This window comes from Dermochelys coriacea, chromosome 10 (genome assembly GCF_009764565.3).
Source record: "Dermochelys coriacea isolate rDerCor1 chromosome 10, rDerCor1.pri.v4, whole genome shotgun sequence".
Taxonomy (NCBI): domain Eukaryota; kingdom Metazoa; phylum Chordata; order Testudines; family Dermochelyidae; genus Dermochelys; species Dermochelys coriacea.
Window position 1 is genome coordinate 51457786 of NC_050077.1, and position 26875 is coordinate 51484660.

At 41.7% G+C, this 26875-nt stretch overlaps 1 protein-coding gene across 3 annotated transcripts in view; it reads left to right on the forward strand.

Annotated features, from left to right (window-relative positions):
* CIB2 (calcium and integrin binding family member 2) overlaps positions 1-26875 on the forward strand; it is a 120710-nt gene that overhangs the window by 75257 nt on the left and 18578 nt on the right. For 2 of the 3 annotated variants that reach the window (XM_038418592.2, XM_038418591.2), the window contains 3 exons: positions 1514-1625; positions 15536-15683; positions 20458-20653. In XM_038418592.2, the coding sequence (XP_038274520.1) occupies positions 1536-1625; positions 15536-15683; positions 20458-20653 (434 nt within the window). In that variant the 5' untranslated portion in view covers positions 1514-1535. Of the gene's footprint in view, positions 1-1513; positions 1626-15520; positions 15684-20457; positions 20654-26875 lie in introns of those variants that run through there. The other variant, XM_038418593.2, reaches the window with a different exon arrangement.

The following is a 26875-nucleotide window of genomic DNA, read 5'->3' on the forward strand; positions in this document are numbered from 1 at the left end:
AGATCTAAACAGTAAAGGGGATGTATTGCAATACAGGTTTACCAAAGGTAGATCATGCCAGACTAATCCGATTTCCCTCTTTGAGAAAATAAATGATTTTTTTGATAAGGGAAGCTCAGTAGATCTAATATATTTGGACTTCAGTAAAGCATTTGACACAGTACCTAATGTCAATTAATTCAATTAAATTAATTTAATTCAATTAGGGAAGGTGGGGTCAGTACAAACATTGTAAGGTGGATAAGGAATTGGCTAAAGAGAAGAAACAACAGGTTGTGCTGAAAGGTGAATTACTGTATCAGAGAGAGATTACGAGTGGAATTCCTCAAGGATCAGTCTTGGGAACAATCTTATTCAGTATTTTTATTAATGACCTTGGCAGAAGAAGTAGGAGTGTGCTAATGAAATTTGCTGCTGATGCAAAGTTGGGAGGCATCGTCCATAAAGAGGTGGATTGGAATATTATGCAGGAAGATTTGGATGAACTTGAAGACTGGACTGACAACAATGGGCGGAAATTCATTAGTACAAAGTGCAAGGTCATCCATTTAGGGTCTAATAATAAGAATTTCTGCTACAAACTGAGGGCTCATTAGTTGGAAGTGAGAGAGGCCATTAACAAATTCAGGCTGGAAATTAGAAGAATATTTCTAAACATCAGAGGAGTGAGGTTCTGGAACAGCCTTCTCACAGGATTTGTAGGTCAAACAACTTAATTATTTTTGAGAGAGAGCTGGACGAATTTGAGTGCAACTGTGTAACGGATTGCTTGTGATGGTGGGGGGCAGGGATCAACAGCCATGGGGCTCATTTTTGGTTTTTATCTTATGTTCCTAAAGCTCATGCTTCAGGGTTTGAGCCAGCCACTGGCAGGAATTAGGAAGAGATTCCCCTCCCTCCCCCAGTGTATTCTGGGAAGTTTTTTATCTCCTTCCTCTGTCTCATCTGGGATGGCAGTGGCTAGAGATGGGACAGTGGGCAGGGTGGGCTAGGATTCTGCGGTGGCACCAAGCTTTCTCTCTATCAGGTGCTTGGTTGGCTAGTTCTTGCTCATATGCTCAAGGTTTAACTGATCACCATATGTGGGATTAGGAAGGAATTTTCCCCCAGGTCAAATTGGTAGTGATCTTGGGGTTTTTTTGCCTTTCACTGCAGTGTGTGGGAGTAGGTCGCTTGACAGGATTAACTGGGTATATCTCATTTAATCAATTCCCTGCCATTGTAGGGGCCTCGAGCACTGGCGCACTTTGGTCCCTCCCATTCTCTCCCTATGGCGCATGATAGTTTAGTCATTTCTGTTGGTCTCATTTCTATTGTTGGATTTAGTGTGCTGGGTGGTGTTGGTGTACTCTGTGATATACAGGAGGTCAGACTAGTTGATCCCTTCTGGCCTTAAATGCTGTGACACAAGTGGCAAGACTCTTGTTTTAATAAAAGTAAATAGGGCCTAGAGCAGCAAAATAACGTGAGCCTGTTTACTGAATGGAATGGCTTCTTCTTTGCTTGTTTGCAGGTTGCATGGCCGATACCATGAAATGGCACCGAACATTGTGCCCATGGACTACACCAAGGATCCAGATGTTAAACTACCTATACAGCTTATAATTAACATGCCTGAACTAAAGGTATTGCTTCTAACTGCTTAAAAATGGCATCATGTTAAATTTGGTTCAAGGGAGTGAATTTGGTACCATGGTTGAGTGATAAGTAATGTGAGAAAAGCTGAGTTCCTCCCCTTCCTATTCCAGGCAAAACCAGTGTCAGACACTGGAGTGATTTATGTAACTACATGAGGTGCAGACTTCCCCATCACCAAGGGAGCCAGGACCAATACTTGAAAGGTGTGGGTGTCTCATCATAACATCAGCTACATGTGTGCAACTCCTGTTGAAATTGATGGAAGCTTTGTGCAAACAACTGATAGGGCCCCCAGGAGTTCCTGGCTCCTAGCTCTGTGCTCAGACCACTAAGTCAGTAAGTCTTTCAGTGATCTGTGAGAACTTGCTGATGGTCTTCAGAGAGCTGGCTTATCACAGGTGCTGGTTCCTGTTCCTTGTTTCCTGAGGCTAAATTGCCTAAAAAAGAAGCTGAGAACACACTAACTACTCCCCATATTACTTTTCCATATAAGCAAGAGCTTGTGTTGCTACAGGGATATCACATCATCTTAGTGGGAGAAGAGGGTGTCCATAAGAAAATCAAAATGTGGTTCACATCATGCAAAAATTTGGAGTGAGAAATATGAGTCCGCACATCTATCCTTTATCTAGTACAGCAATTAAATGTACCATAGTTTAACAGGACAAGTGTGGATTGTTAGATACCATTTAACCTTTTGAAGCAAACTATTGAATTGTACCAGTTATGACATAATATGTTTGTTAGTTTTCTATGTAATATAAAATAGGTTAATAGAGTTTCTATGTACTATCATGCAAAAACCACAGTCCACTCACTGCTACCATCATTGGCAGTGTCACCGAAATATTTAAGGGAATAGTGCAAAAATGTTGTAACTGGTGGTCTTCATTTCAATGGTTTAGAAAATCTCCATAATGTAGCTCAGCAATCAGCACCCGAATGGAAGAAAAATGTATTTATTGAAGCGGACTTGACCAGATCTAGAAATACATAATTTGTTTAATGTAAATAGAGAAATGAAGAGCTTTCAGCCCGTAAGGATTTATTATATAAAAAGATCTTTGAAGAATTTTTTGAGAACTTCTGGCATAATTATGATTTGCTGGGGGACTAAAACATACAGCTCAGAAGTGGGATTCAGGAAGAAAATTGGAGGTTAACCAAGGGTTCTTTTGTGCTGGGATACTTTGATTTCTTTGGCAAGATCAAAACATGAGTCTTGTAGTATTTATAAATTCTCATTATGTGCTAACCCTTTAAAAGGCATAGAGAGGGTACAAGATGCAGCAGCAGGTTTTCAAAAGTTGTTATCAAAAATGTAACAAAGGAACACTTTACCAAAAAATGAAGAAAAAAACCCTCATGTGAATCAAACTTTTGAATGACATCAGTATCATAAATACCACTGTCACCAGCATTATAACATACTTATATTCAAATTTAATATTAAATATGTTATATTAATATTTTGGTAGGGTCATTTCCTTAACTACATTCCTATGTTATTCCTATGTTATTAAATTTGACCACACCTCACTTTTTTGACATTAGTGATTATCTACCTTATATTGTATCAAAGTCACGATGTGTGATTTAACTCATTACTCTAAAATTAGGACAAATGGACTTTCTACTCTGAAGTCCAGCTGTTCAGCCCCTAGCTCATGAAGGTAGGCAACTCAATTCCACCCAAAACAGAATCCAGCCCCAGAATGGTTTTTACTAATTAAGCATACCAGCTATACGGGAAGCCTGTAACCTTGGTTGCCATGATAATGCTATGTATCCAATCAAACATTCCCTGGCACCTCACAGCTCATCTCTTCAGAAAATTAATGATATTTTAACAATGTGAGACAACATGTGGATAATCAAGGAATACAAAAAGATTCCCTCCCATGTTCTCCATGATATATGCATGACAGTAGGAACAGAAGACAAAATGAGGGCAATTCGAGGTTTATTACGTATTTACAAACCTATAATATCTGCAATATTCCAAGAACCATTATTCTTCTGAAACATTCTGTGAAATGATATGTTTTAAAACATAATGTTGAATTGTTAATTTTATCATTTGTCACAGTAAAGAACATTTTAATAGCTCATAATATGAATAGACTATTTTAGAGCAGTAAATATTTATTTCAGAACCCTTTTAATCAGTCACCTACGTCCTTTTACATAAAATATCCTGTTATTAAATCTCTAAAATATTTTTCATAGATCTCAAAGCATATGTTAAAGGTGGGAAGGGTTATTCCTATTTCACAGGTAGGTATACTGAGGCACAGAGATTAATAGCCACATTCTTAAAATATGGCCTTTAATTTTAGATGCCATTCCTTTAATGGATAACTTTAGACATATTGAGTAAGACTGTCTGACTTCAATGCCAAAAGTTAGGCTCCTAAATCCATATTTCAGTGCTGAAATCAGTTGCCTGATGATCAGAAGTGTCCAGCACCCAGCAGAGCCAACCACATCTTTGAGCTAGATCCTCAGTTGTGACAAGATACATGCAGTGCAGCTGAGAGGGGAGGGAAAACAAAGGTGGTTTCAAGTCTCCTTTTGCTGCTCCCCTGCCCTGCAGCCCACCCCTAGTGTAACTTAGAGCAACTCCCAGGTTGCTTTAATTTTAATTTACAAAAGTAACCTGTCCAAACAACCTTCCCCCTCTGGCTGCAAGGATGGATGGCATAAAACCTCTCTGGTGGCTCTGTTATTCCTAGGGAATTCCTGATGCTGGGGGAATAATGAGGGGGCCAGATGCACTGAGTTTCCAGTTGTTGTGTGTCTCTCAAGTGATGCAAGGCAACTAGAGTGGGACCAAGGATTTGGCCCCTGTATATCTGTCTAAACCAGATAAGTATACTTATCTGTAAAATGGGAATAATACTTACTCACTGCTCTGAACTGCTGTCAGATTGTTGGATGAATAGTGCTACACACAAGTGCAAAGTATTGTTGTTTGGGACACTATGTTATACACTAGACAGTGCCACTTGCCATATCTATATTGACACAAAGTGAAACATGGTTTATCTGAAGAAACTAACCAGCTCACATACTTGGTAAATAGGAGGGTAAATCAGCATGTGCTTCACATTTAACATACTTTTGCAGAATGGAAATATGTCCCCAGTTGTGTTTAGCCTTCTATCTGCTGCTGCTTTTTCAGAAAGATTGCATGCAAACTGAATTACGCCCCTGTCAGAAATCCAGTCATCACTCAGGGCTGTTTGATTTAGAAACTGTTTCTTTGACTCATCCAACCCCTGCAAGGACATTTTACGTAGATATGAAATGTATCTCTCTGATCTGTCATACTGGCAGCTCACCCATCATGCCAGTGTCTAAGGGCTTGTGGAGTGTATATGAAGAGTCAGCACACTTTCCATTTTACATAAGCACCAAAATGGAAGAAGTGGGGTAACTGAAGACCTCTGGGTATTGGTAATGGGATATAAAACCCTTTGGCTTTAGTTCAATTATATGAATCCAAAACTGGATGGCACCAACAAAAATTGTAACTGTCAGATGGTGGTTAGTGGCCCTACAAGAAGCAAGTTGTTAGGACAACTGAGAAACCTCAGTGCTGCTCCCATATGATGCCAGTCATATGAGATGGGGATGTTGGCCTTGAGAACTAATCCCCAGAGTGACCAGGAGGAGTCACCAGCTCAACTGTGAGTAGTGCATCCAGTGACAGACCCCAAATGATGAAGTCTCTAGGAAGCTACCTACTTTGAGAGAATATCCATTGAGTAGGTATAGTTGCAATAGAACATACTTATTCCTAAATTACTAATGAGGCATAAAACAGAAGTTTCTTTTTAAAATGTGATCAGATTTTGAGTTGAAGGAATAAGACTCCCCCTCCTAAGATTGAGGCAAGCTGCCTAGAAAAGAATAGGATGTAATAGTGTTATACTGTATTTCTTTATGGGCCAGAGTTCTCATAACTATCTTTAAATTCAGCAGAATCTATCTGGTCTTCTCAGTGAGAATATGCAAAACCTTTAAGGCTTTGTGGTTGGCTTTGAGAAGGGGCTTATAGGGGAAAGAAGCTGGATGAAAATCTTGGAACTTGCTTTTGTGAAAACAATATGACAAAACTCAGTGTCAAATTTCTGGTTATTACACAACAGTTTGTTTTTCAGTTTCATCAGAGTTTGTAAAAAGAAAAGGAGTACTTGTGACACCTTAGAGACAAACAAATTTATTAGAGCATAAGCTTTCGTGAGCTACAGCTCACTTCATCGGATTCCACCAAATGCATCCGATGAAGTGAGCTGTAGCTCACGAAAGCTTATGCTCTAATAAATTTGTTAGTCTCTAAGGTGCCACAAGTACTCCTTTTCTTTTTGCGAATACAGACTAACACGGCTGCTACTCTGAAACCTATCAGAGTTTGTAGAGTTCTTAAAAAGATTGCTGTCAGCTTGCAAATTTTTGTTGATTGAGAAACTGACTCTCAGACTATTTGTAAAGAGATTACCTTTACTTCAGCGGCTAGTGAATTTGCTTCCCACGAGGAATTTGGTTTGAAGGAGGGGATTTGATTTCCTATTTTTGCCAGGGCCGTCTTAAAAATTATTTGTATTTATTTGTATTGTAGCAGCATGTAGGAGCCCCAGTCTTGGATCAGGATCCCATTGTGCTATGGGCCATACAAATAGAACAAAGATAGTCCCTGCCCAAAGAGCTTACAATCTAACAGCTGTGGTCCCTTTGATTTATGTGCAAAGAAAAGATGCATAATCTAGCTCTGCATTTGCAACTTTTCCAAATGTAATGCCAAAGAGATTGCTGTAGTGGTCTTTCCCATCAGTAGCTTTTCAGCATCATAGAGTTGAAGATAAAGCTAACATCGGAGTCTCTCTAAAAAGAAACAAACAAAATATCTCTTGAATTCTAAGTAAATTTGAGAGATTTCCAGTATACCTGGCTTTTCTCCTACAATTTTTTTCTTTTTGTATCATTTGTAGTTACTGCCAAGACTGAGCTCAGCACCACAGCCGCAGGATCTGATAAATAGATAGAATCAATAATGCACTTTTCTAAATTAGATTCAGAGGGAATTAGATATAGAGGAAGAGGGATCACTACTACACACACTAATGGTTGAGCCAAGCTGAATTTAAATGCAACTTCCATGACTCAAGGAGAGAAAGTTTGCCGACAGTCACAAACCTTAATCTGCCAGGAATCATGCATTAATTAATGATAAAGTGAGAGAAGAGCGTCTATTGCCTGCGGAGGTTTCAGTGTTGGGACAGGAAAATATATAAATGTATTAGGCCAGATGCTCAGCTGTTGTAAATCTGTATTATTCTGTTTAAGTCATAGAGCTATGCCAATTTATCCCACTTCAGCGGCTGTTGAATTAGGTTCTAGATTCTCTAAATTTTAACAGTTCCATTACGTAAACACAGTGCTAATATATCAAGGGGCTTTTTTTTAATTCTAAATGAGCAGCACCATTACTAGCCTGGACCTTGAGGGTTTTTGACATTCAGCTGAAATATGCTGAGCAGAGGTCTTCCTTTACGACCACATGGCCACATCCAACATGATCATCTTGTCCTATACAAACCATGCCTGACGATAGCTTCGTGACTGAAAAGCCATTGGTAACTTCACTTTCTAGAGTTAGCTTATATTTTTGTTCCACCTGCTGTCCACAATGCCTTAGGCCCTGGTAATGCTATCAACCTGCTCCTGTAGAAACATCCACATGGGGGTCCTACACCATTCTCATTGAACCATTCCACTGAGGATGGTTGGACCTCCATATCCCTCTGTGTTGGCTCCAAGGTCTCCTGCACCATTCCCTGACGGATTTGCAGTGCAGGATTGCTCAAGGCCATTTTTACACCTTTGATTCTTCATCTGAGCTCTTCTCTCTGTGTTGATGTGGCTTGTGTGCTCTGTCCATTGATCATTCTCATCTTTAAACATTTTGCTCCTCTCTGAAATGTGACAAATAGTAAAACAGAAACCCAAGAACTGCCACTGGATAAAGCAGCACAAATAATAACAAAAAGCCCTTAGCTAGTCATGAACTGGATTTTTGAGCAGAGTGTTAGGGTGCCAGAGAACTGGAGCAATTCTTGATCTGGAAAGACACTGTGTTGAGCTATGGATACAATAGTCCCCAATGTCTTTTGTTTGCTCCTATGGTGAAATGATTGCACATTGGGCTAAAATATATCATTGGAGTTAGCAATAGAAAAAGTCTATTAGGTCATTGCATCTATTCCCCTTCCTTAGCTAAAGAACTTATCAGATATTAACCTGATACCTAACATGATCTTAGCTAGCATCTAAGAGCTCTGTGAAGAGCTCAGTGTCAAATTTTGGCATTTCTTTTTCATTATGTAGGGGAGATAGCTTGGTTGATAATCAAACAGACGGTTGATCATCCAGATCTATAAAAAAGGAAAGTAGAAACAAAAGAGACTTTAGTCTGGCAAAGGTATGCATGCACTATATTGTTCCATGTGTCACTCAGGCTACTAGGATATTATTATCCTTATTTAGCATCATACATGTGTATTGTGCTTTACAAGCAAAAATAAAATGACAAAGGACTGAGTTCTGCTAGTTACACACCTGCCCACATTGAAATCAATTTGGAGGCACAGGTATACTTAGGGCAGAATTTGTCCCAAGTTCCCTCCCTAGAGAAGCTTAGAATGTAAAGGAAATTACTAGAATTGGGTAAGACCACAAACAATATTCGGTAAATATTCATTTAAGTCTCTCAGAAAACTGGTAAAACAAACTACAGAAAAGAATTATTTGCAGCAAATATGTGGTAAATTCATTTTGATAAGTGAATACAGCTGGAAAAATTGCAATTTGCTCAATAGCAATCCATGACCAGAGGTGAAATTTGTCCAATTACTTAAGAATTAATCATCAAGCTCTAGCAATTTCACCTTTCCCTTTCTAGTCAAGTGCTTTACTAGAATCCATATCCACATGAGCAAATTAGTATTTTGAGGGATGTCAGTAGATAAGGGTCCTTTTTAAAGGCTACAGAGATACTTTTCTCCTGCTTCTACATTAATTATTGCACTTACTATTATAGACACAAGTGGGGTCAAGACATTTCTTCTCTTCCATACTATATTCAAGACCAAGTGCTCACATAAACCATTCCTAGTCACAGAGTGGCAAGTCTTTGAATAGCAATGTCAAAGCTGAAACATAAGAGATTTAGTATAAAAACAAAAAAGGGTCAATGAGACCTAAGGCCATAGAGGCTGGGACTCTCTACATCTAAGGATGTTAAGAGTCCAGTTCATAGCAGTGAGAGATGGAGATGTAATTCCCAGAGGCTCCTCTGAAAATCTTAGTCATAGTGCCCTTGTCTACAAGTATGACTCCTCTTGGCATTAGTATGTGGGTCTTAAGCATTCCAGATGAATCCACACCATTGATTTACATAACACAAAAACATTTGCCATGTACATTGACCAAACTGGACAGTCTCTACGTAAAAGAATGAATGGACACAAATCAGACGTCAAGAATTATAACATTCAAAAACCAGTTGGAGAACACTTCAATCTCTCTGGTCACTCGATCACAGACCTAAGAGTGGCTATCCTTCAACAAAAAAGCTTCAAAAACAGACTCCAATGAGAGACTGCTGAATTGGAATTAATTTGCAAACTGGATACAATTAATTTAGGCTTGAATAGAGACTGGGAATGGATGAGTCATTACACAAAGTAAAACTATTTCCCCATGGTATTTCTCCCTCCCACCCCACCCCCCACTGTTCCTCTGATATTCTTGTTAACTGCTGGAATTAGCCTACCTTGCTTGTCACCATGAAAGGTTTTCCTCCTTTCCCCCCCCCTGCTGCTGGTGATGGCTTATCTTAAGTGATCACTCTCCTTACAGTGTGTATGATAAACCCATTGTTTCATGTTCTCTGTGTGTGTGTGTATCAATCTCCCCTCTGTTTTTTCCACTAAATGCATCTGATGAAGTGAGCTGTAGCTCACGAAAGCTTATGCTCTAATAAATTTGTTAGTCTCTAAGGTGCCACAAGTACTCCTTTTCTTTTTGCGAATACAGACTAACACGGCTGCTACTCTGAAACCTGACAAAAACATTTATAATGCCATCTTTCTCCATCCCATTTCTTATGCATATTAGCATCTTATTTGATATTTTGACCACAGCTCCGCATTGAGCTAACACCTTCATTGAGCTGTCTACAGTGATGTCCAGGTCCCTGAGCTGACACTGTTAATTGAAAAGGTGTATGTTTTAACTCTGGATATTTGTTATCCATATAAATGTCCAATCCTTTTTTTTAATTTTGCTAAGTTATTGGCCTCAATGACATCTACTTAAAAATTTTCTTTCCAATGTGCATTGCTTTTCATATGTCAACACTGATTGCCGTCATATTGCACATTGTAGACTATAAAACTCCCTTATACATACCTAGAAAGACAGACAGGATGGACCCAGAAGTTTTAAAAATAATTATCTCCCCTGCCCTTGGTTATACAACTTTTTTTAATCAGCAGACGATGGGTCACATCTGCTAATGAATATGTTAGCTGTTTAAAGCATCCATCCATGATATGAACATTTCAAGCTAAAAGTAGAGCTGGGCCCAAACCAAAACACCCCAAATTTTGGGGAATTTCTCATTCTGACCAGTTCAGGCCAAGTCCATTTCTGTTTAAAACATCCTAACATGACCTCAATAATCCACATAGCATATTATTGTCTTGTTGATGCAGTGAAACTCCTCCATTAAAGTCAAAGGGGATTTATGTGCAAACACTGAAGGGAGAATAGTCTCAAGATTTGTTTTGATACAAAGGCATTTCTTAATAAAAACCAAGCCACTCCTGCTTGGTTATCTTGACCTGTTCACAGCCCTGAGTATTACTTTACTTATCTGTGCCAAGTAACCTCATATTTCCAACACGCAATCAGCTCATGCTCACAGTACAGAGTATTCTGAATTCACTGATCGAACCATAGATAAATACAAAATGGATGGGATTAAAGCAGAACATGAATGTTTTATAAAAGGCTTTGGAGAAAAATGATAGAGGAGTAAACAACAAATTGCATGTCAGGATTCATAACTGGAATGGCAGAAAAGCTTACATATAAGTACACATACTGTAATAGCCAGGTGCTGCTTTGGTGCATTGTATTCCGGGACTGTGTTTTATAATATACATTGTAGCATGTCCAAAAATCAAAAGATTAATGACAAATGTAATAAGCCCATCCAAAGGGGTTCTGATGATTTCAACCCACCAGACCAATGTTCAAGCAGTCTATTAGATTGCAAAATTCTCAGCATTAACAGTTCTTTCCTGCTTCTCTCTCTCCCTTAATTTGTATTGTGAGAGGACATAAAAAGCTTTTTTAACAAGCTAAACGCAGGTTTTGAATTTTACAATGGCTCTTTTTTAAACAATTAGTGCTGAAGGGAACACAAGAAGCTAGGAAGGAACACAATCCCACAGTTTCTGTGAAAATGCTTTTTCCTTTAAATATTATGAAACCTTAATCTGTGCTCTTTAGAGCAGAGGTAATGGAATACCATAAAGGATTTAAGAAGTATCTGCTAAAGTAACTAATACTTTCCCTTGTGCAAGCTAAAGCTCTACCTCCCTGTATATGTAATATGGGGAAGGTAAAGGAAAGAAATGGATAAGAAAGATTTAATTTTTTTTACTCAAATTTAAAAGATTGATTGGGCGAATATACAGAATTATTTAAGAAACATACTGAAGCCCCATTAATCCACGCTTGGATTATTTGTCTTTTCTAAGTGTCTGACATGTTGAATTGGTAACTAGTCTTATGCAAATGCAGTAAACTTATTCTGTAAGTATGACCATGTCTTTCACTTGTGCTGCCGGAGGTCCCAGGTTTGATCTTCACTGATGTTAATGGTATCTGTATCTCTCCAGCACCAGTTCATTACAAATGCTCCCTCTGATGTGTCAGACTGTAAATTGTACTTACATAAGATCCAGTTATAATGAAGTATCAGAGGGGTAGCCGTGTTAGTCTGTATCCAGAAAAACCCAATGAGGAGTCTGGTGGCACCTTAAAGATAACAGATTTATTTGGGCATAAGCTTTCATGGGTAAAAAACCCACTTCTTCAGATGCAGTCAACTTCATATAAAGTGGGATTCCATCATTTACAGCAGAATGCCACAATCGTGTGCCTGTAGTGTTTTCCTTTGAAGGCCGCTGGGATTGCTTAAACTCATTGCCGTAGGAATGCATAGTGATTCGGTATTGGCAGGAGAGCAACATCAACAGAACGATTGTTACCATTCAAATAATGTCACTGAGTTTTTAAAAATGACACACAAGATCTCTTCCCTAATGTGCTACTAATTTTTATTTACCATTTGTCATGACTTGTGTCATTCTGTCTTTTCCCCATATTTGATTTCGCTCCATTGTATAGAAGCACTGAGCTGGGGGTTGTGGAGTGATTTAGGAAGGTAGGGCTGCTGCTGGCATTGTATTTTTTGTTTGTCTTAGGAAAAAAAGGTATGAAAACCAGATACATCATATAATGAATTGCTCCTAAAGAAATAGGGTACTATGAAAGTGTGGTGCCAGTAATATATTTGGCCCATGACTGTACAATACTACAGTCCTTTTTGGACCACATGGATTCTAAAAAAATCTGTGCAAGTTCATAACAAAGTAGTGGGCTGTAATTCAAATTTACCAATCCGGAGCGTCCCTTTTTATATATATTTGATTTCCAAAATGTACTATTTATTTTCTTGTAAAACTTATAGTGTTAGTTCAATATGATGCAGTTGCAAAACAGGCTAATATTATTCTGGGGTGTATTAACAGGAGGGATGTATGTAAGACATGGGAGGTAATTGTCCCACTCCACTTGGCATTTGTCACTCAGTTTGAGTAGTGTGTCCAATTCTGGGCACAATGCTTTAGAAGAGATGTGGACAAATTAGAGTCCAGAGCAGAGCAATGAAAAATGATAAAAGGTTTAGAAAACCTGACCTATGAGGAAAAGTTAAAAAACCGAATGTGTTTAGTCTTGAGAAAAGAAGATTGAGGGGGGACCTGATAACTAGGGCCCTACCAAATTCACGGTCCATTTTGGTCAATTTCATGGTCATAAGATTTTAAAAATCATAAATGTCATGATTTCAGCTATTTAAATCTGAAATTTCACAGTATTGTAATTGTAGGGGTCCTGACCTAAAAACGAGTTGTGGGCGGGTTACAAGGTTATTGTAGGGGGCGGGTGGCGGTACTGCTACCCTTCCTTCAGAGCCGGGCTCCCATCCAGCAGCTGCTGCTCTCCAGCTGCCCAGCTCTGAAGGCAGCACAGAAGTAAGGGTGGCAGTACTGCCCCACCCCACCCAAATAACCTTGCAACCCTCCTGCAATTCTCTTTGGGTCAGGATCCCCAATTTGAGAAACGCTGGTCTCCCTGTGAAATCTGTATAATATAGGGTAAAAGCACACAAAAGGCCAGATTTCACGGCTGGTGATGCATTTTTCATGGCTGTGAATTTGGTAGGTTATAATGTTCCTCACATATATTAAGGGCTGTTATAAAGAGAACTGTGATCAATTGTTCTCCATGTCGACTAAAGGGAGACAAAAAGTAATGGACTTAATCTGCAGCAAAGGAGATTTACACTAGATATTAGAAAAAACTTTCTAAGTATAAGGGTAGTTAAACTTTGGAAACAGCTTCGTAGGGAGGTTGAGGAATCCCCATCATTGGAGGTTTTTAAGAACAATTGTACAAACACTTGTCAGGGATGGTCTAGAGCTACTAGGTCCTGCCTCAGTGCAGGGGCTGGACTCAATGACTTTTTGAGCTTCCTTCCAGTCCTACACTTCTATGATTCTGTTTCTTTTTTGAATAAAAAGGGTGGCTTGGATTCATATTTTTCCTTGTAGACTGTCTGTTCAATTCATTTGCTGCCTGGAACTTAGAGGCACTACGATTTTTTTTTTAAATGATACAGCCCATCTTGGTCACTTTCATTTTCCACTTACAAAGATACATAAATATATTCATGTGATTTGTTTGAAAATATATACTCAGCAATATATATATACACACTAAAATGCCTGAGTTGGCAAACTTTGAAGTTCTTTGACCACAGAGATACTAAGGCCATACCTACATTAGCGAGCTTACAGTGACACAGCTGTATTGATGCAGCTGCGCCATCATAAGATCACTCATGTAGCCATTCTATGCCAATGGGAGAGAGCTCTCCCGTCAATATAATAAAACCACCACAACGACTGGCACTAGCTATGCTGGTGGGAGAAGCTCTCCCACTGACATAGCACTGTGTACATTACCACTTATGCCGGCAAAATTATGTCACTCAGGGGGGTGGGGTTTTTTTTCCACACCCATGAGTGACATAAGTTTTGCTGACATAAGTGGTAGCGTAGTCATGGCCCAATTTAGTGAAATATAAGGTCGTTCATTTGACTATGACTCACGCACTGAGCAGCACTATTTCAAAGTCAGAGTCAGTTTTGAAATTACCCCCTATAAAAAGCCATACTTCTGGGAGTGACATTGACTCTTAAGTCAACAATGACCAGCTGACACATGCTGGTAGACATGGGAGTGATATTATAGAAGTGTTTTAGTATCTGTTACAGTGTCGGGTTTTTGTTATACAGTAAAAGCTTTGTTATCCAGCATGTTGGGGAGATGGGGGGTTAGTCGGTTAGTCAAAAATTCTGGTTTACTAAGAGTTATACTTACCAATGGAATACCAATTTTCAAAGAATTAGAATACAATAAAATGAATAACGTATAAAATAGTATACAGGTACTCACCAATCCAGTAGTAATACTGCACTGCAGAGTGGTTGGTTTCTTGAAGCACTTAGGTATATATGGATAAATTTTTCTATACAGTAGGGTTATCTTATGATACTACATATCACTTTGGGCAGCGCATGGCGTACACCTAGATCACTAAAAATACATTTAACACTAAAACTACACTGAACATAATGTAATCTTTCTTTGATGATTCAGAAGGCATATCAGGATCTTCCAGTGCCTCAGGGTCATCATTATCAACATCAATGATCATAGTAGATGTAGAAGGTGTAGGAGACTGGGCTGAATCTGATCTGTAATGACCCTATGACCAGGAGTGCTGGAACAATTTTTATAGCAGGAGTGCTGAGAGCCATTGAATCAGACATTAAGCCCTGTATATAATGGAAACCACTTCAAGCCAGGGTGTGCTGCAGCGCCCCCAGCACCCTTAGTTCCAGCACCTATGCCTATGACACACCCTGGAAGCGGCTTTTTTTAATAAATCCCTGATTACTTGTCTTCTGTCTCTTTTGCATAAAAGTAGAGTGCAACTGCATAACCTCCCGGGCAGTATACTTGTCCCAGTTACTAGATTGAAGATTTGTATTGGGAGATATTAGAAATGCTGGTATAGAGCTTTCTGGCTGATAAAGTGCTGGATAACACAGCTTTTACTGTATCTAGATTTTTAAAAACTAAACAATTTGCATACAATCTTTACAATTCCCGATTATTTTAGTTAAATCATCCAGGGCCAAATTTTCCTTGCCTGATTCACACAAGTAGCTCCACTGATTTCACTGGGACTATTTTCAGGAGTAAGGTAAGCAGGATTTGGCACCCAGATCAGTGTATCTGTGTGGCTGTTTACCTGCCCTGCCCCCATCACCATTCTCCACACCAGCGTATTTTACCTTCCAGGCTGCAGTTTGCAGGGGGGCGTCTGGAGGCTGCACTGTGTGACTGCTGTGATTGCTGCTTTTGTGAAGTCCCAGGTTTTAAAAATAAGCCTATGTGTTTTATGCAGGAGAACCCCTTCAAGGAAAGGATTGTGGAGGCTTTCTCAGAGGATGGAGACGGGAACCTCAGCTTCAATGACTTCGTGGACATGTTCTCTGTGCTCAGTGAAATGGCTCCCAGAGAGCTCAAAGCAATCTATGCCTTTAAGATCTATGGTAATGTGTGGGGACGCTGTAGATAAGTGGCTCCATTAATTCAGATTAACTGTCTACCTAGGAGAGATGTTCACTATCAGCTCTGTGCTTAGCCAGAAAGCAAAATGGCTTAGTTCTGCAAGGTGCTGAGCATTCTGGCCAATCAGCAAACATGCACTTAACTTTAAAATCCATGGAACAACTTATATTCTTGAAGTTAAGCACATGTAGGGTCAAACCCTAGGAAGAGATGTTTTGGTACTTGAGATTATTTTAGTGTAATTCAGGGATCTTCCCCTCTAGATATACTGTATTATTTAGTCCACTGAAATGTCAAAAGATCTTGTGGTATGTCATTGGACAATAGCAAAGATGATAAAGAAGATTGTTTCAGACTTCCAATATCAATTAAATTCTAGAAACCAGAAGATCATCAGAGAGCATGATGTTCACACAAAGATACTTTCTGAATTTTTCTCTTGTTTTTTTCTTCTGGCCTGTTTAGAATATCTTTGCACATCTGATGATTATCTGTACAAGTCCACAGCTGATCATTATGATGCTCACAGGAAATTCTCATTTTGTGTTTCGAATTTTAGACACATGGATGAATGCTAAATGAAGCACTAATGTTTCTGAAAACGTGAATCAAATCTTTGCATATTAGCAGTTAGGCAACATTTTTGTAGAAAATATTCTTGTTGCATCTTTGCACAACAATTTCCTGGGAGAAATCCACTTCATGTGCTTTCCAGGATGTTTGCAAAGCAGTAATAACAGAGCTCAGGCAACAAACTGCTAATTTCTATAATAATCAAAAGGTTGAAAGTTCTTTATTAGCTAGAGATTAGTGTCTAGATTCCAGGGTCCAGCCAAGAAGTACTGAGCACAAGTGAAAAAAGGTAAATACAAAGGTGGCCAAGACAGCATATCTCTACTCCCCACTGTCAGTATAAAATTACTGCTTTAGCTTGCCCTGTCTTTGAAATGGATCACACCTTTCCAAATTCAAAACAAGGTCTCCCTCCTGGGGTCTCACTTACTAAGAAGGTCTCAAAAAGCAATATCTCCAGCACCTATAGATGAGACTTTCCCCTTCTGAGCCTTCCGCTTATGGTTCCTTGTTTTCCCTTATGACTTCTTCTCCTTAGACCAGCCTGTTCCCAAAGTCTCTAACATCTATTAGGTGGTGTCAGGGTTCCCTCCCCACTCTGAACTCTAGGGTACAGATGTGGGGACCTGCATGAAAAACCCCCTAAGCTTATTTTTACCAGCTTAGGTTAAAAACTTTCCCAAGGCACAAATTTCACCTTGTCTTTGAACAGTATGCTGCCACCACCAAGTGATTTAGACAAAGAACAGGGAACGGACCACTTGGAGTTTCTATTTTCGCAAAATATCCCCCCAAGCCCTTTCCTGGGGAGGCTTGAGAATAAACAAGATGAGCACAAACCAGCCTTGGATTTTTAAGACCCAAAAAACCCAATCAGATTCTTAAAAAACAGAACTTTGTTAGAAGAACAAAAAAAGATAAGAGAACAACTCTGTAAGATCAGAATGGAAGAAAATCTTACAGGCAGTCAGATTCAAAACATAGAGAATCCCTCTAGGCAAAACCTTAAGTTACAAAAAGACAAAAAAACAGGAATACACATTTCCTCCAGCACAGCGAATTTTACAAGTCAAAACAAAGAAAACCTAACACATTTTCTAGCTAGATTACTTACTAACTTTACAGGAGTTGGAGGGCTTGCATCCTTGATCTGTTCCCAGCAAAGGTATCACACAGACAAACAAAAGCCTTCCCCCCTCTTCAGATTTGAAAGTATCTTGTCCCCTCATTGGTCATTTTGGGTCAGGTGACAGGCAGTTTACCTGAGCTTCTTAACCCTTTACAGGTAAAAGGACATTGCCTCTGGCCAGGAGGGATTTTATAGCACTGTATACAGAAAGCTGGTTACCCTTCCCTTTATATTTATGACAGGTGGATTTGCAGTTTTGGCATGACTGCATTGAAACCTCAACTTGAACAAACTGTGGCCGTGCAACTTTTGACGAAACAAATGTCAAACCTTTCTTACAATCTTACTCATAACCATTTAGATTAATAGAATCATGGAAATGTAGGGCAGAAAAAGACCTCAAAGTCATAGCATCCCTGCACTGAGGTAGGAACAAGTAAACCTAGACCATCCCTGACCAGGTGTTTGTCTAACCTGTTCTTAACCTCCAGTGATGGGAATTCTACAACCTCCCATGGAAACTTATTCCAGAGTTTAACTACTCTTATCGTTAGAGTTTTTCCTAATATCTAACCTAAATCTCCCTTGCTCCAGATTAAGCCCATTTTTTCTCCTACCTTCAATGGACATTGAGAACAGTTCATGGATTCCAAGGCCAGAAAGGGACCATGGTGATCATTTAGGCTATGTTTAAAGTATCTAGTTTAAAGTAACAACTGCTTTCAGGATTGCTGAAAACATATTTTTCCAACCAATTAGAGCAAAACCAAGCCTCCCATAATGTTTTCTTTATCATAAAATCAGCTGCCACATGCCACAGACCTTACATATAAATTCATACCTACTGAAACACTATTCTATAATCCTTTAATACAGCATGCTAAATATCCTCTTAAATTTATAATTAAATGTAACTGATACTAATTCAACCTATTTTCAAAGGCTGATTAGAAAAAAAAGCTCACAATGGTCTTTTAACAGGCATTCTGTTATACATTTGCAGAAGTAATTGCAAAATACCTTAGGCAGAGATACTTAATCACCAAATGCTGGTCTGTAAATACTACCCTTTTGCATTATTTGTAGATGTCTGTGTAACCTCCTAGTCAGTGTGTGTTACATCCATACCCATGTAAAATGGAACAGTCAGCTGTGACAATGAAAGCATATGTGAGATTCTGAAACCTGTTATTGCAAAATCGATGGGTGAAATGTTTCTAAATTTAGGGTCCCTTAGGGTGATCAGGCACCAAGTGTGAAAAATCAGGAAAGGAGTGAGGGGTAATAGGAGCCTATATAAAAAAAAGACCCAAAAATCGGGACTGTCCCTATAACATCAGGACATCTGATCACCCTAGTATCCCTCCATAATCTCCACCAAGACATGGATTGTGACATCAGCTGAAATGTATAAAACAGAAAACTCGTGATTTGCTCACAGCAGCTGTGTTTTTGATGCTGGTATTTTGATATTAGCAAATATAAAAAAACAGAGCAAGGCGCCAGGTAAAAAAATAAAAAGATGGAGTCTTTGCAGGAAACTTTCCAGTCCCATTACACTCCTTTAGAATGTGTTGCCACCCAAGTTCCCTACATCAGCCATTATCTTCTCTGGTGAGAGTCAGAGTATTGTTGGCTATATAAGGGCTGGTGATTACGTAACTAGTGCCATATCCGTGTGCCATAAGGCATGAGGCATGAGTTCTGTTTCTGACTCTGCCACTGATCTGTGTTGTGATGCTGGGCAAGTCACTTCCCTGTTGTATGTCTTTCATCAGATGCTGGAAATGATAATGACCTTGTTGTTAAGCACATTGGGATCTATGGATGGAGAAGCCTGTATAATTGCTGGGTATTGTTTAATTATCTAACCAGTGGAGTGGCCACTATCCAGTCAGATCATCTCACACAGCTGCTTTCAAAGATGAGGAGTTAAAGGGTGGGAAACTCACTAATCTATCGAGAGACACAATGCCATGTAGCTGCACACACACCATTTCCCCAGCTAATACTATGCATATATTCACCAACCCCCTGCTGGAGCATGCTTCTGTCTAAGCCAAGAAAAACAGCCATCACCTTGTGAACAGCCTGCTTTGCTGCTTATGGTTTCCTTAGTGAGAGCAAAGAGAGGCAACCGCTTAGCTATAACCCATCATAAAAAAGCAAGCAGGAAAGAAACCTGCTATGTGTACATTTTCTTGCCAGACAACCTACTAAATCTTGAGGCATACAAGGCTGCAAATCTGACAGTTCCATCAGACTTGGAATATTGCTGCTCAGTGGACAACTAGGTTCATGTGAACATGGAAGTGCTCCATGGAGATTTATTGGTAACTTATTAGCTGTTTGTATGTTAGTACCATTGTATGGAGCAGTACCGTAATTTACTGTTTCCTGCATCACTTCTGTGGTTGGTGTCCCAAAATGTCAATGTTAGCAGAAACCGGATTGAATGGTAACACTAAAAATAGTACTCTGCAGATAGAGTGCTTTGTCTTCAAAGCACTTTCTAAACCTTAATTGATCCTCCCAAGTATTTGTTTTATGGGTGGGGAAGCAGACTGCTGTGTTCTTGATCAGGCCTTGATTCTGTGAGTGGCTCCATGCCATGACCTCCTCTGGAAGTTCAGGCCACAAGTATGGATGTGATTACGCTGACTGATTATGGCTGACCCACAGAGACTATAAACTCTACTAAACAGATATGCAGGCTGTCACTTGCCACAGAAACTGGGTCAGGTGTCTTTGGGAGAATCCAGATGTTGACCAAGAGCTTTGGATTTGCATTAGATGGAAATGCTCCGTATTTGGTCAAGTACAGGATCTTGTGAATGCTGGCCTAGTGTTTGCTTGTACCGTACAGAATCAAATCCTGTTGAAATAAATGGGAGTTACCTGTTGTGAGAGAAATTGGTCCCAAGTTTGCTGCGGTTGAAGACGGACATAAACATTTGTTTAAACTGTTTTCTTTTGTACACATTTTGTTAGAGTAAATTAATCTGGGGAGAGCTATTGACAATCTTCTTTTCTTCCTTCCTCTTCTTGTTTAGATTTTAATACAGATAACTTCATTTGTAAATCTGACCTTGAAAAAATCCTCAACAAGCTGACACGAGAAGAGCTAACAGCAGAAGAAATAACTCTAGTTTGTGAGAAGGTGATAGAAGAAGCTGATATGGATGGTGATGGGAAACTAGCATTTGCAGACTTTGAAAATATGATTTCCAAAGCACCAGACTTTCTCAGGTATCAGAATTGCCTTAAAAACATCAAATGTTCTTTCTTTACATATTTTGTTCCAGTTGGAAAGATGACGGCCTTGCCAAATGTTGGCATGCTGGAGTAACATTTGACAGGCTCTAAGGCTGAGTTACAGTTTATCCTCTTTTGAGGACAGGCAAGCAGCAATGCTTAGGATTTTTTATTTACTCTTCTGCCCTGGTGTTCAGCCAAGGTCTCTGCACTTTCTCCAGGATCAATGTCTTGCCTGTACTTACCTTTTTATATTATTATTTATTATTATTCTGGAAGATATCCTAAAGTGTAGTGTCTGCGGAGAGACACCAGACCCCTGGGCTCAGATCCTCAGCACTATTTAGAAGCCAAACTCCTATTAATTTCAATGGGAGTTAGATGCACAAATACCTTTTGAGGATCTGTCCTTTAGCTGCAAACTAAGGGATGACCTCTACCCAGAAATCCCTTACTTTACTGACTATTTGAAGACCAAGAACTCAAATGAGTTTTGATTATCTCTGCATTTGATTTTCTTAGATATTTTCTTAGATGTTTTGATCTTTTAAAAGCTTAAGTGATACTGTCCTCAGGCAGGCCCGCTGACAGTAATTCCGGGCCCCAGAGCAAAACAACGAATGGGCCCCCACGTACGCACAAACCGCGTCTGCGCAGACTCAGTCCACCTGACATTTCGGCAGTGCTGCATCTGCGCTGGCTGGTGCTCAGCGAGCTGCCAACTGTGCTGCTGGTGCCTAGCGAGTTCTTCCAGCACAACCAGGGCTTCCATACGCCCGCTCAGTAGGGTTGCCAACTGTCTAATCGCGCAAACCCAAAGATTCTTGCCCCGCCCCTGCCCTGTCCCTTCCCTGAGACCATGCCCCTGTCCTGCCCCTTCTCTGAGGCCCCACCCCCTGCTCACTCCATGCCCCCTCGCTCCTTTGCTCACTCTCCCCCACCCTCCCTCATTTTCATCAGGCTGAGGCAGGGAGTTGGGGTGCGGGAGGAGGGTGTGGGATGCAGGCTCTGGGAGAGAGTTTGGGTGCAGGAGGGGGTGTGGGGTGCAGGCTCTAGGAGGGACTTTGGATGCGGGAGGAGGTGCAGGGTCAGGCTCTGGAGGGAATTTGGGTGCAGGAGGGGGTGTTTGATGCAGGCTCTGGGAGGGAGTTTGGGTGTGGGGTGCAGGCTCTAGCTTGGGGCAGGGGATTAGGGTGCAGGAGGGGATCAAGGGGTCAGTGCTTACCTCAGGTGGCTTCCAAAAGTGACTAGCACACCCCTCTGGCAGCGGCTCCTAGGTGGGGATGCAAAGGGGGTCTCTGTGCACTGCTGCCTGCAGGCACCGCCCCCGCAGCTCCCATTGGCCAGGGACTGTGGCCAATGGAAGGTGCGAAGTTGGTGGTCGGTGGAGGGGCAGCGCACAGAGACCCCCTATCCAGGGGCCACAGGAATGTGCCAGCCCCTTCCAGGAACGGCGCAGAGCGAGGGCAGGCAGGAAGCCTGCCTTAGCCCCGCTGTGCCACCAGTGGTGGTGGCAGCCAGAGGCTCCCAGGTTCTTTTAAATCGCCCGGCCCCCTGGGCAATTGTTCCTTTTCCCCCCTCCTGTCAGTGGGCCAGTCCTCACGCCTGTTGTACCGGGTACCTACCCAATCTGGCTTTGGGCCCATCCTCTGCCTCAGTTTCCCTTGGCTAAGTCTCAAATTCCCATCCCTTCTGGAGTTAATCACAAGGCCATCCCAGATCTTCTGCCCCAGCATCATGCTTGGCACAGCCTTCCTCTCAGGGTCTATCCTGTTTCACAATAGTCTGTTGCCCTTCCCCAGATCTTAGCTTCCCGCTCTTCTGAGTTCCAATCAATTCGTTCATTCCCATCCCATTGTTGGCAGGGATGGCTGTACCACCTCACAAGGCAGCTGCATGAGGGAACCTATGCCAATCCTTTGCTATGGGTTCCCACCCTGAGACTCCAAGCAGCTGAGCCCTGTAGCTCTGTCTTTCCTTTCCCAGACCTCTTCCTGTATGCTTAGACTGGCCTTCTCCCTGGCTCGCTGCTTGCTCACTTCCAGCTCCGTTCTCTCTGAATGACCACAGTCTGTCCTATCTCCCAGCAGACCTGATTCCTAGTTACATGACCCTTGTGCTCTCTCATTGCCTCCAGCTGGGGAGTTAAGCTTCACCTCAACAGGTGAGGCTGAACCCTCAATCCCCTAAAAGGACCAGTTCACCCTGTGACACCTATGTTCTAGGGTATTTGATCCATAAGACAATGTTAGAGACCCAGATGATGTAGACAAGTTCCTTTGCGTAATGGACCTCTGTGGAAACTGCTAGCCCAATTGTATTACTTAGGGGAACTTGGTCTTTCATTGTGCAGGACAGGTTTTGGTCATCATCTTTAGACCCTGAATTAGAGGGCAGACTGTTTCTGGATTTGTTTTTGTTGCTTAAAGCTGGAGCCATTATAAGGAATTTAACTTAGCCATTATGTTCATAAATGGATACCAGTCCCTTCCAGTTCCTCTTGGAATCCTCTGCTAACAAGGAACTGGAAGTGCTACTGAAATGCCCATAATTTGTTCCAAATGATATGATCCATGGCACAGTAAAACAGTCACAGAAACACATTGCTGTCCTCATGACATATTGTATACAGGAATGCAATGTTAATGTCCTGGAAATGAGTAAGTGTTTCATTGTGGAATATGTGGAGTGTAGCTCCAGACATACAGGCAAACCAGATTCCCATTCCAGCAACAGCCATGTGCAAGATCACCATCCCTTCCTCCTGATGAATTTCAAAATGGTGCTGTATAGTAGAAATCTCAGTACTGGTTATAAAAAATTGTCAGCTGGAAGCAGCCCAAGTAGTATCTTCCATCATGAGTAGATGCCTAACTGGGATAATCCCTAAATTCACTCTTTTCTGGGGTTCTGAATATGAAGGTTCCTCTGTAGTATGGCTGGCATCAAAGTTCTTACTTTTAACCACTGAACTGTTAAACTTCCTGATTAATCCAGTAGTGGTCTATGATCTTCATTGAACTGCTCTTCAGTAGGATGTGGCAGCAGAGGAGCAGAAAATTCCAAAATGACCAGTACCACACACCAATATCTGCTACTCCACAGTCATGACTGTCATGGGCATCATTTTCTCTGGCTCTTTTTTACCTTTTTTCAATACCACCACAATCAGCCATTGGCAGCTCGGTTGTCCAATCTGCTGTGGATTTTTCTTTTTCTGGATTTGTTTTAATCACTTTCAGCACTGTCACAATCGGGAAATTGACAACTCTGTAACCCTGTCTGTCATGGCCCTTTTCTTGTTTACACATTCTGATGCCACATGAAACTGCTCAAAATGGCGTATCCATTTTGGCTGCACTGATTTATCAGCAGTTACAGCATCTGAAGTTGTTATGGGAGCTATTAGCTCCATTGTCCTTATTCTGCTTCAGACTCTATGTATGCTGCTTCTATCCTTTAAGGTAGTTCGATCTGTCTTTCTATCCCTGTAGAGATGGCCCCCCTTTTCCGTTTCTAGGGCTCCATGCTGCAGCTCTCCATGGGCTCTCTCTAGGGCTCCATGCTGCAGAGTTTATTTTTCTGTGTTCTCCCTCTTTTTGACCTTGTCACCTCTTCTCTAGGCTGGAGCTTTTCCTGCTCTCACAGCCCTTCTTCAGGCCTTCTCTGCTCTCTCTCTGTTCAGCCCCAGCTTATTCTGGGCCTGCTCTAGTACTGACGGGTGAGGAACTCAGACTGTTCCCTCTTCCTGCAGAAGAGTTACACTGACCTTTTTCTTCCTTTCCTTTCCTCCCTCTCCCCCCTCTCTGGAGATGGAGCTGTCACTGCTGGCACAGCTAACATGAGCCCAGAGACACAAGACTGTAAGCCCCTTAGCAGAGAATGATCTCCTATCCAGAGGTCCCTCAATTTATTAACTCTTTTACAACATGCTGGTCCTCTCTGATAACGGGGACCATAAAACCTATGTGTAAAAGATATTTCCCTACTGTGCACCAGTGCCACTGCTGCTTCACCAGTGGAATCAACAGTGAGAGTACTAGCATAGGCAGAGTACAGACATTTTGTCTAAATCCTGCTCTGAGCACAATAGCCTTTAAAATGAAATGGGATTCATTTGTTTACAGAGGGGCTTGGAGTCTCTTCTCAGCATTGCCAAGCCCACGGGGCCTGCAAAATGATGTATTATCTGAAGAACATGCTCTGGGATTTGAAAGGGCAGTGCTTACTCTGATAAGAAAAGACCAGATTCTTTTGGAGAGGGAAGGCTGGCTAATAAAAAGCCCAATGCTGTGAGGTGCAGAGAACCTCCTGTGAAGGGCAGATACCCCTCAACTCCCACTGTAGTCATGAGGAGATAAGGATGCCCAGCACCTAATGGAATTAGGCCCTCAACTTGTATTGATTTTTAAAATTATAGGAAGTTTAGAGCTGGTAGAGAAAAGAATTAAACTGAAGAGCATCCTCTTTCTGGAACAAAAATGGGAAACATGTAACAATGAGTTTTTCAGGACTTGTTGGAGCCGGCTTGATTATATTCATTGGCATAATTTACTGAATATAAATAATGATTAAAGCTGCGGGTTCCGTGACTTTCTGGGACCTCCGTGATTTCTGCAGCCTACTGGTGTGCCTGACCCCAGGGCTGCCTGAGCAGCTCGGACAGCCCTGGGGCCAACTGCACCAGCCCCCACAGCTAAAGTGGCAGTCCTGGGCCACCACCCGCCCCCAAGCAGAAGCGGTGGTCTTGGATCACCCCTGCCAGAACCACCAGAAGCAGCGACGGCAGTCCCAGGCCGCCCCCCAGCACCAGTAGGCACCCAGCTCCCCCCCAGCACCAGAAGTCTCCCTGGAACCACTCCACGAGCACCATCAGGCACCCTGAACCCCCCCAGCACCAGCGGCTGCCCCCAGATCTTCCCAGAACACCCGATTTAGTCAGGAATATATAGTACAAGTAAGGCTGCGAATCATTCACAAAGGTCACGGAAGTCACGGCTTCCGTGATTTTCCATGACCTCAGTGAATTTTGCAGCACTGGTGCAGCTGACCCCAGGACCACCCCAGCAGCTGGCAAAGCCTTGGGGCCAGCCTCACCGGCTGCTGCTCTGGCAGCCCCAGGCAGCTGGTCCCCTGCACTGCCCTGGAGTAGCAGTCTGGGACTGGTGGCAATGGGACCATGGGCCGCCCCCTGCCTAGACCAGTGGGATGCTGGGATGCCCCCTGTCTGGACCAGCAGTGGTGGGGCTGTGGGGCCCCAGGCCACCTCCTGCCCAGACCAGTGGCAGCAGGGCCACAGGCCTCCCTCTGCCCGGACCAGCAGTGGCAGAGCCCTGGGCTACCCCCCGCCTGGTTCCGGGCCGTTCCCCTGCCCTCCAGCAGCAGCAGGGCCCCAGGCTGCCCCTCGCAGCAGCAGAGGGCCCCAGGCCACATCCCCTCCAGTGGCAGTGGGGGGCCCCTCGCTGTGCCCCTGCTCCTCTGCAGAAGCATCGCCCTACACTGTCTTCCCCCGTCTCCCCTCCGCAGAGTCTTCAGGAGCACCCCCCTCCCAGCAGGTAAGATTTAGTCACAGGTATTTTTAGTAAAAGTCATGGACAGGTCACAGGGTCATGACTTTTTGTTTACCTGTCCATGACTTTTACTAAAAATACCCGTGACTAAATCTTAGCCTTAGTCATAATTTATGAATATACATGAAAACATTGGGTAATTTGTCCTCATGAAATTAAAGCCAGAGACTATAGCAACTGTATAATTCATACTGGTAATACAGAACCAATTAAAATAATTAAATACTGCAATCTTTTCTGAATCTGCAGTTAGTTTGGTTTTTTGTTTTGTTTTTTGGCAATTGATATTCTTTTGTTTTCTAAATGCTACTTGGGCCTATTACTGAGCAAGAAAAATGCCCTCTAAGCAAAGAAGGGAAAGTTGAGCTTAAAACCAGAATCAAAATAAATTATTTAGCCCACACATATCAATTTTTCCAACATATTGGACTTCTAAAAACCATGCATGTTTTCCCTTGCATGTTTCATATTTAAAGGAACCTTGTGAAAAGGCAGAGCTTCCACTTGTACATATTAATAAAATACTCTACATAGCCTTTCAGCCTAGCATGGTACCTAGATACTACAGTCATAACCACATTATAGCTACCACAGGCAGATAGTCCACTGATCAGCAAATCCTCTCATAAGAACATAAGAATGGCCA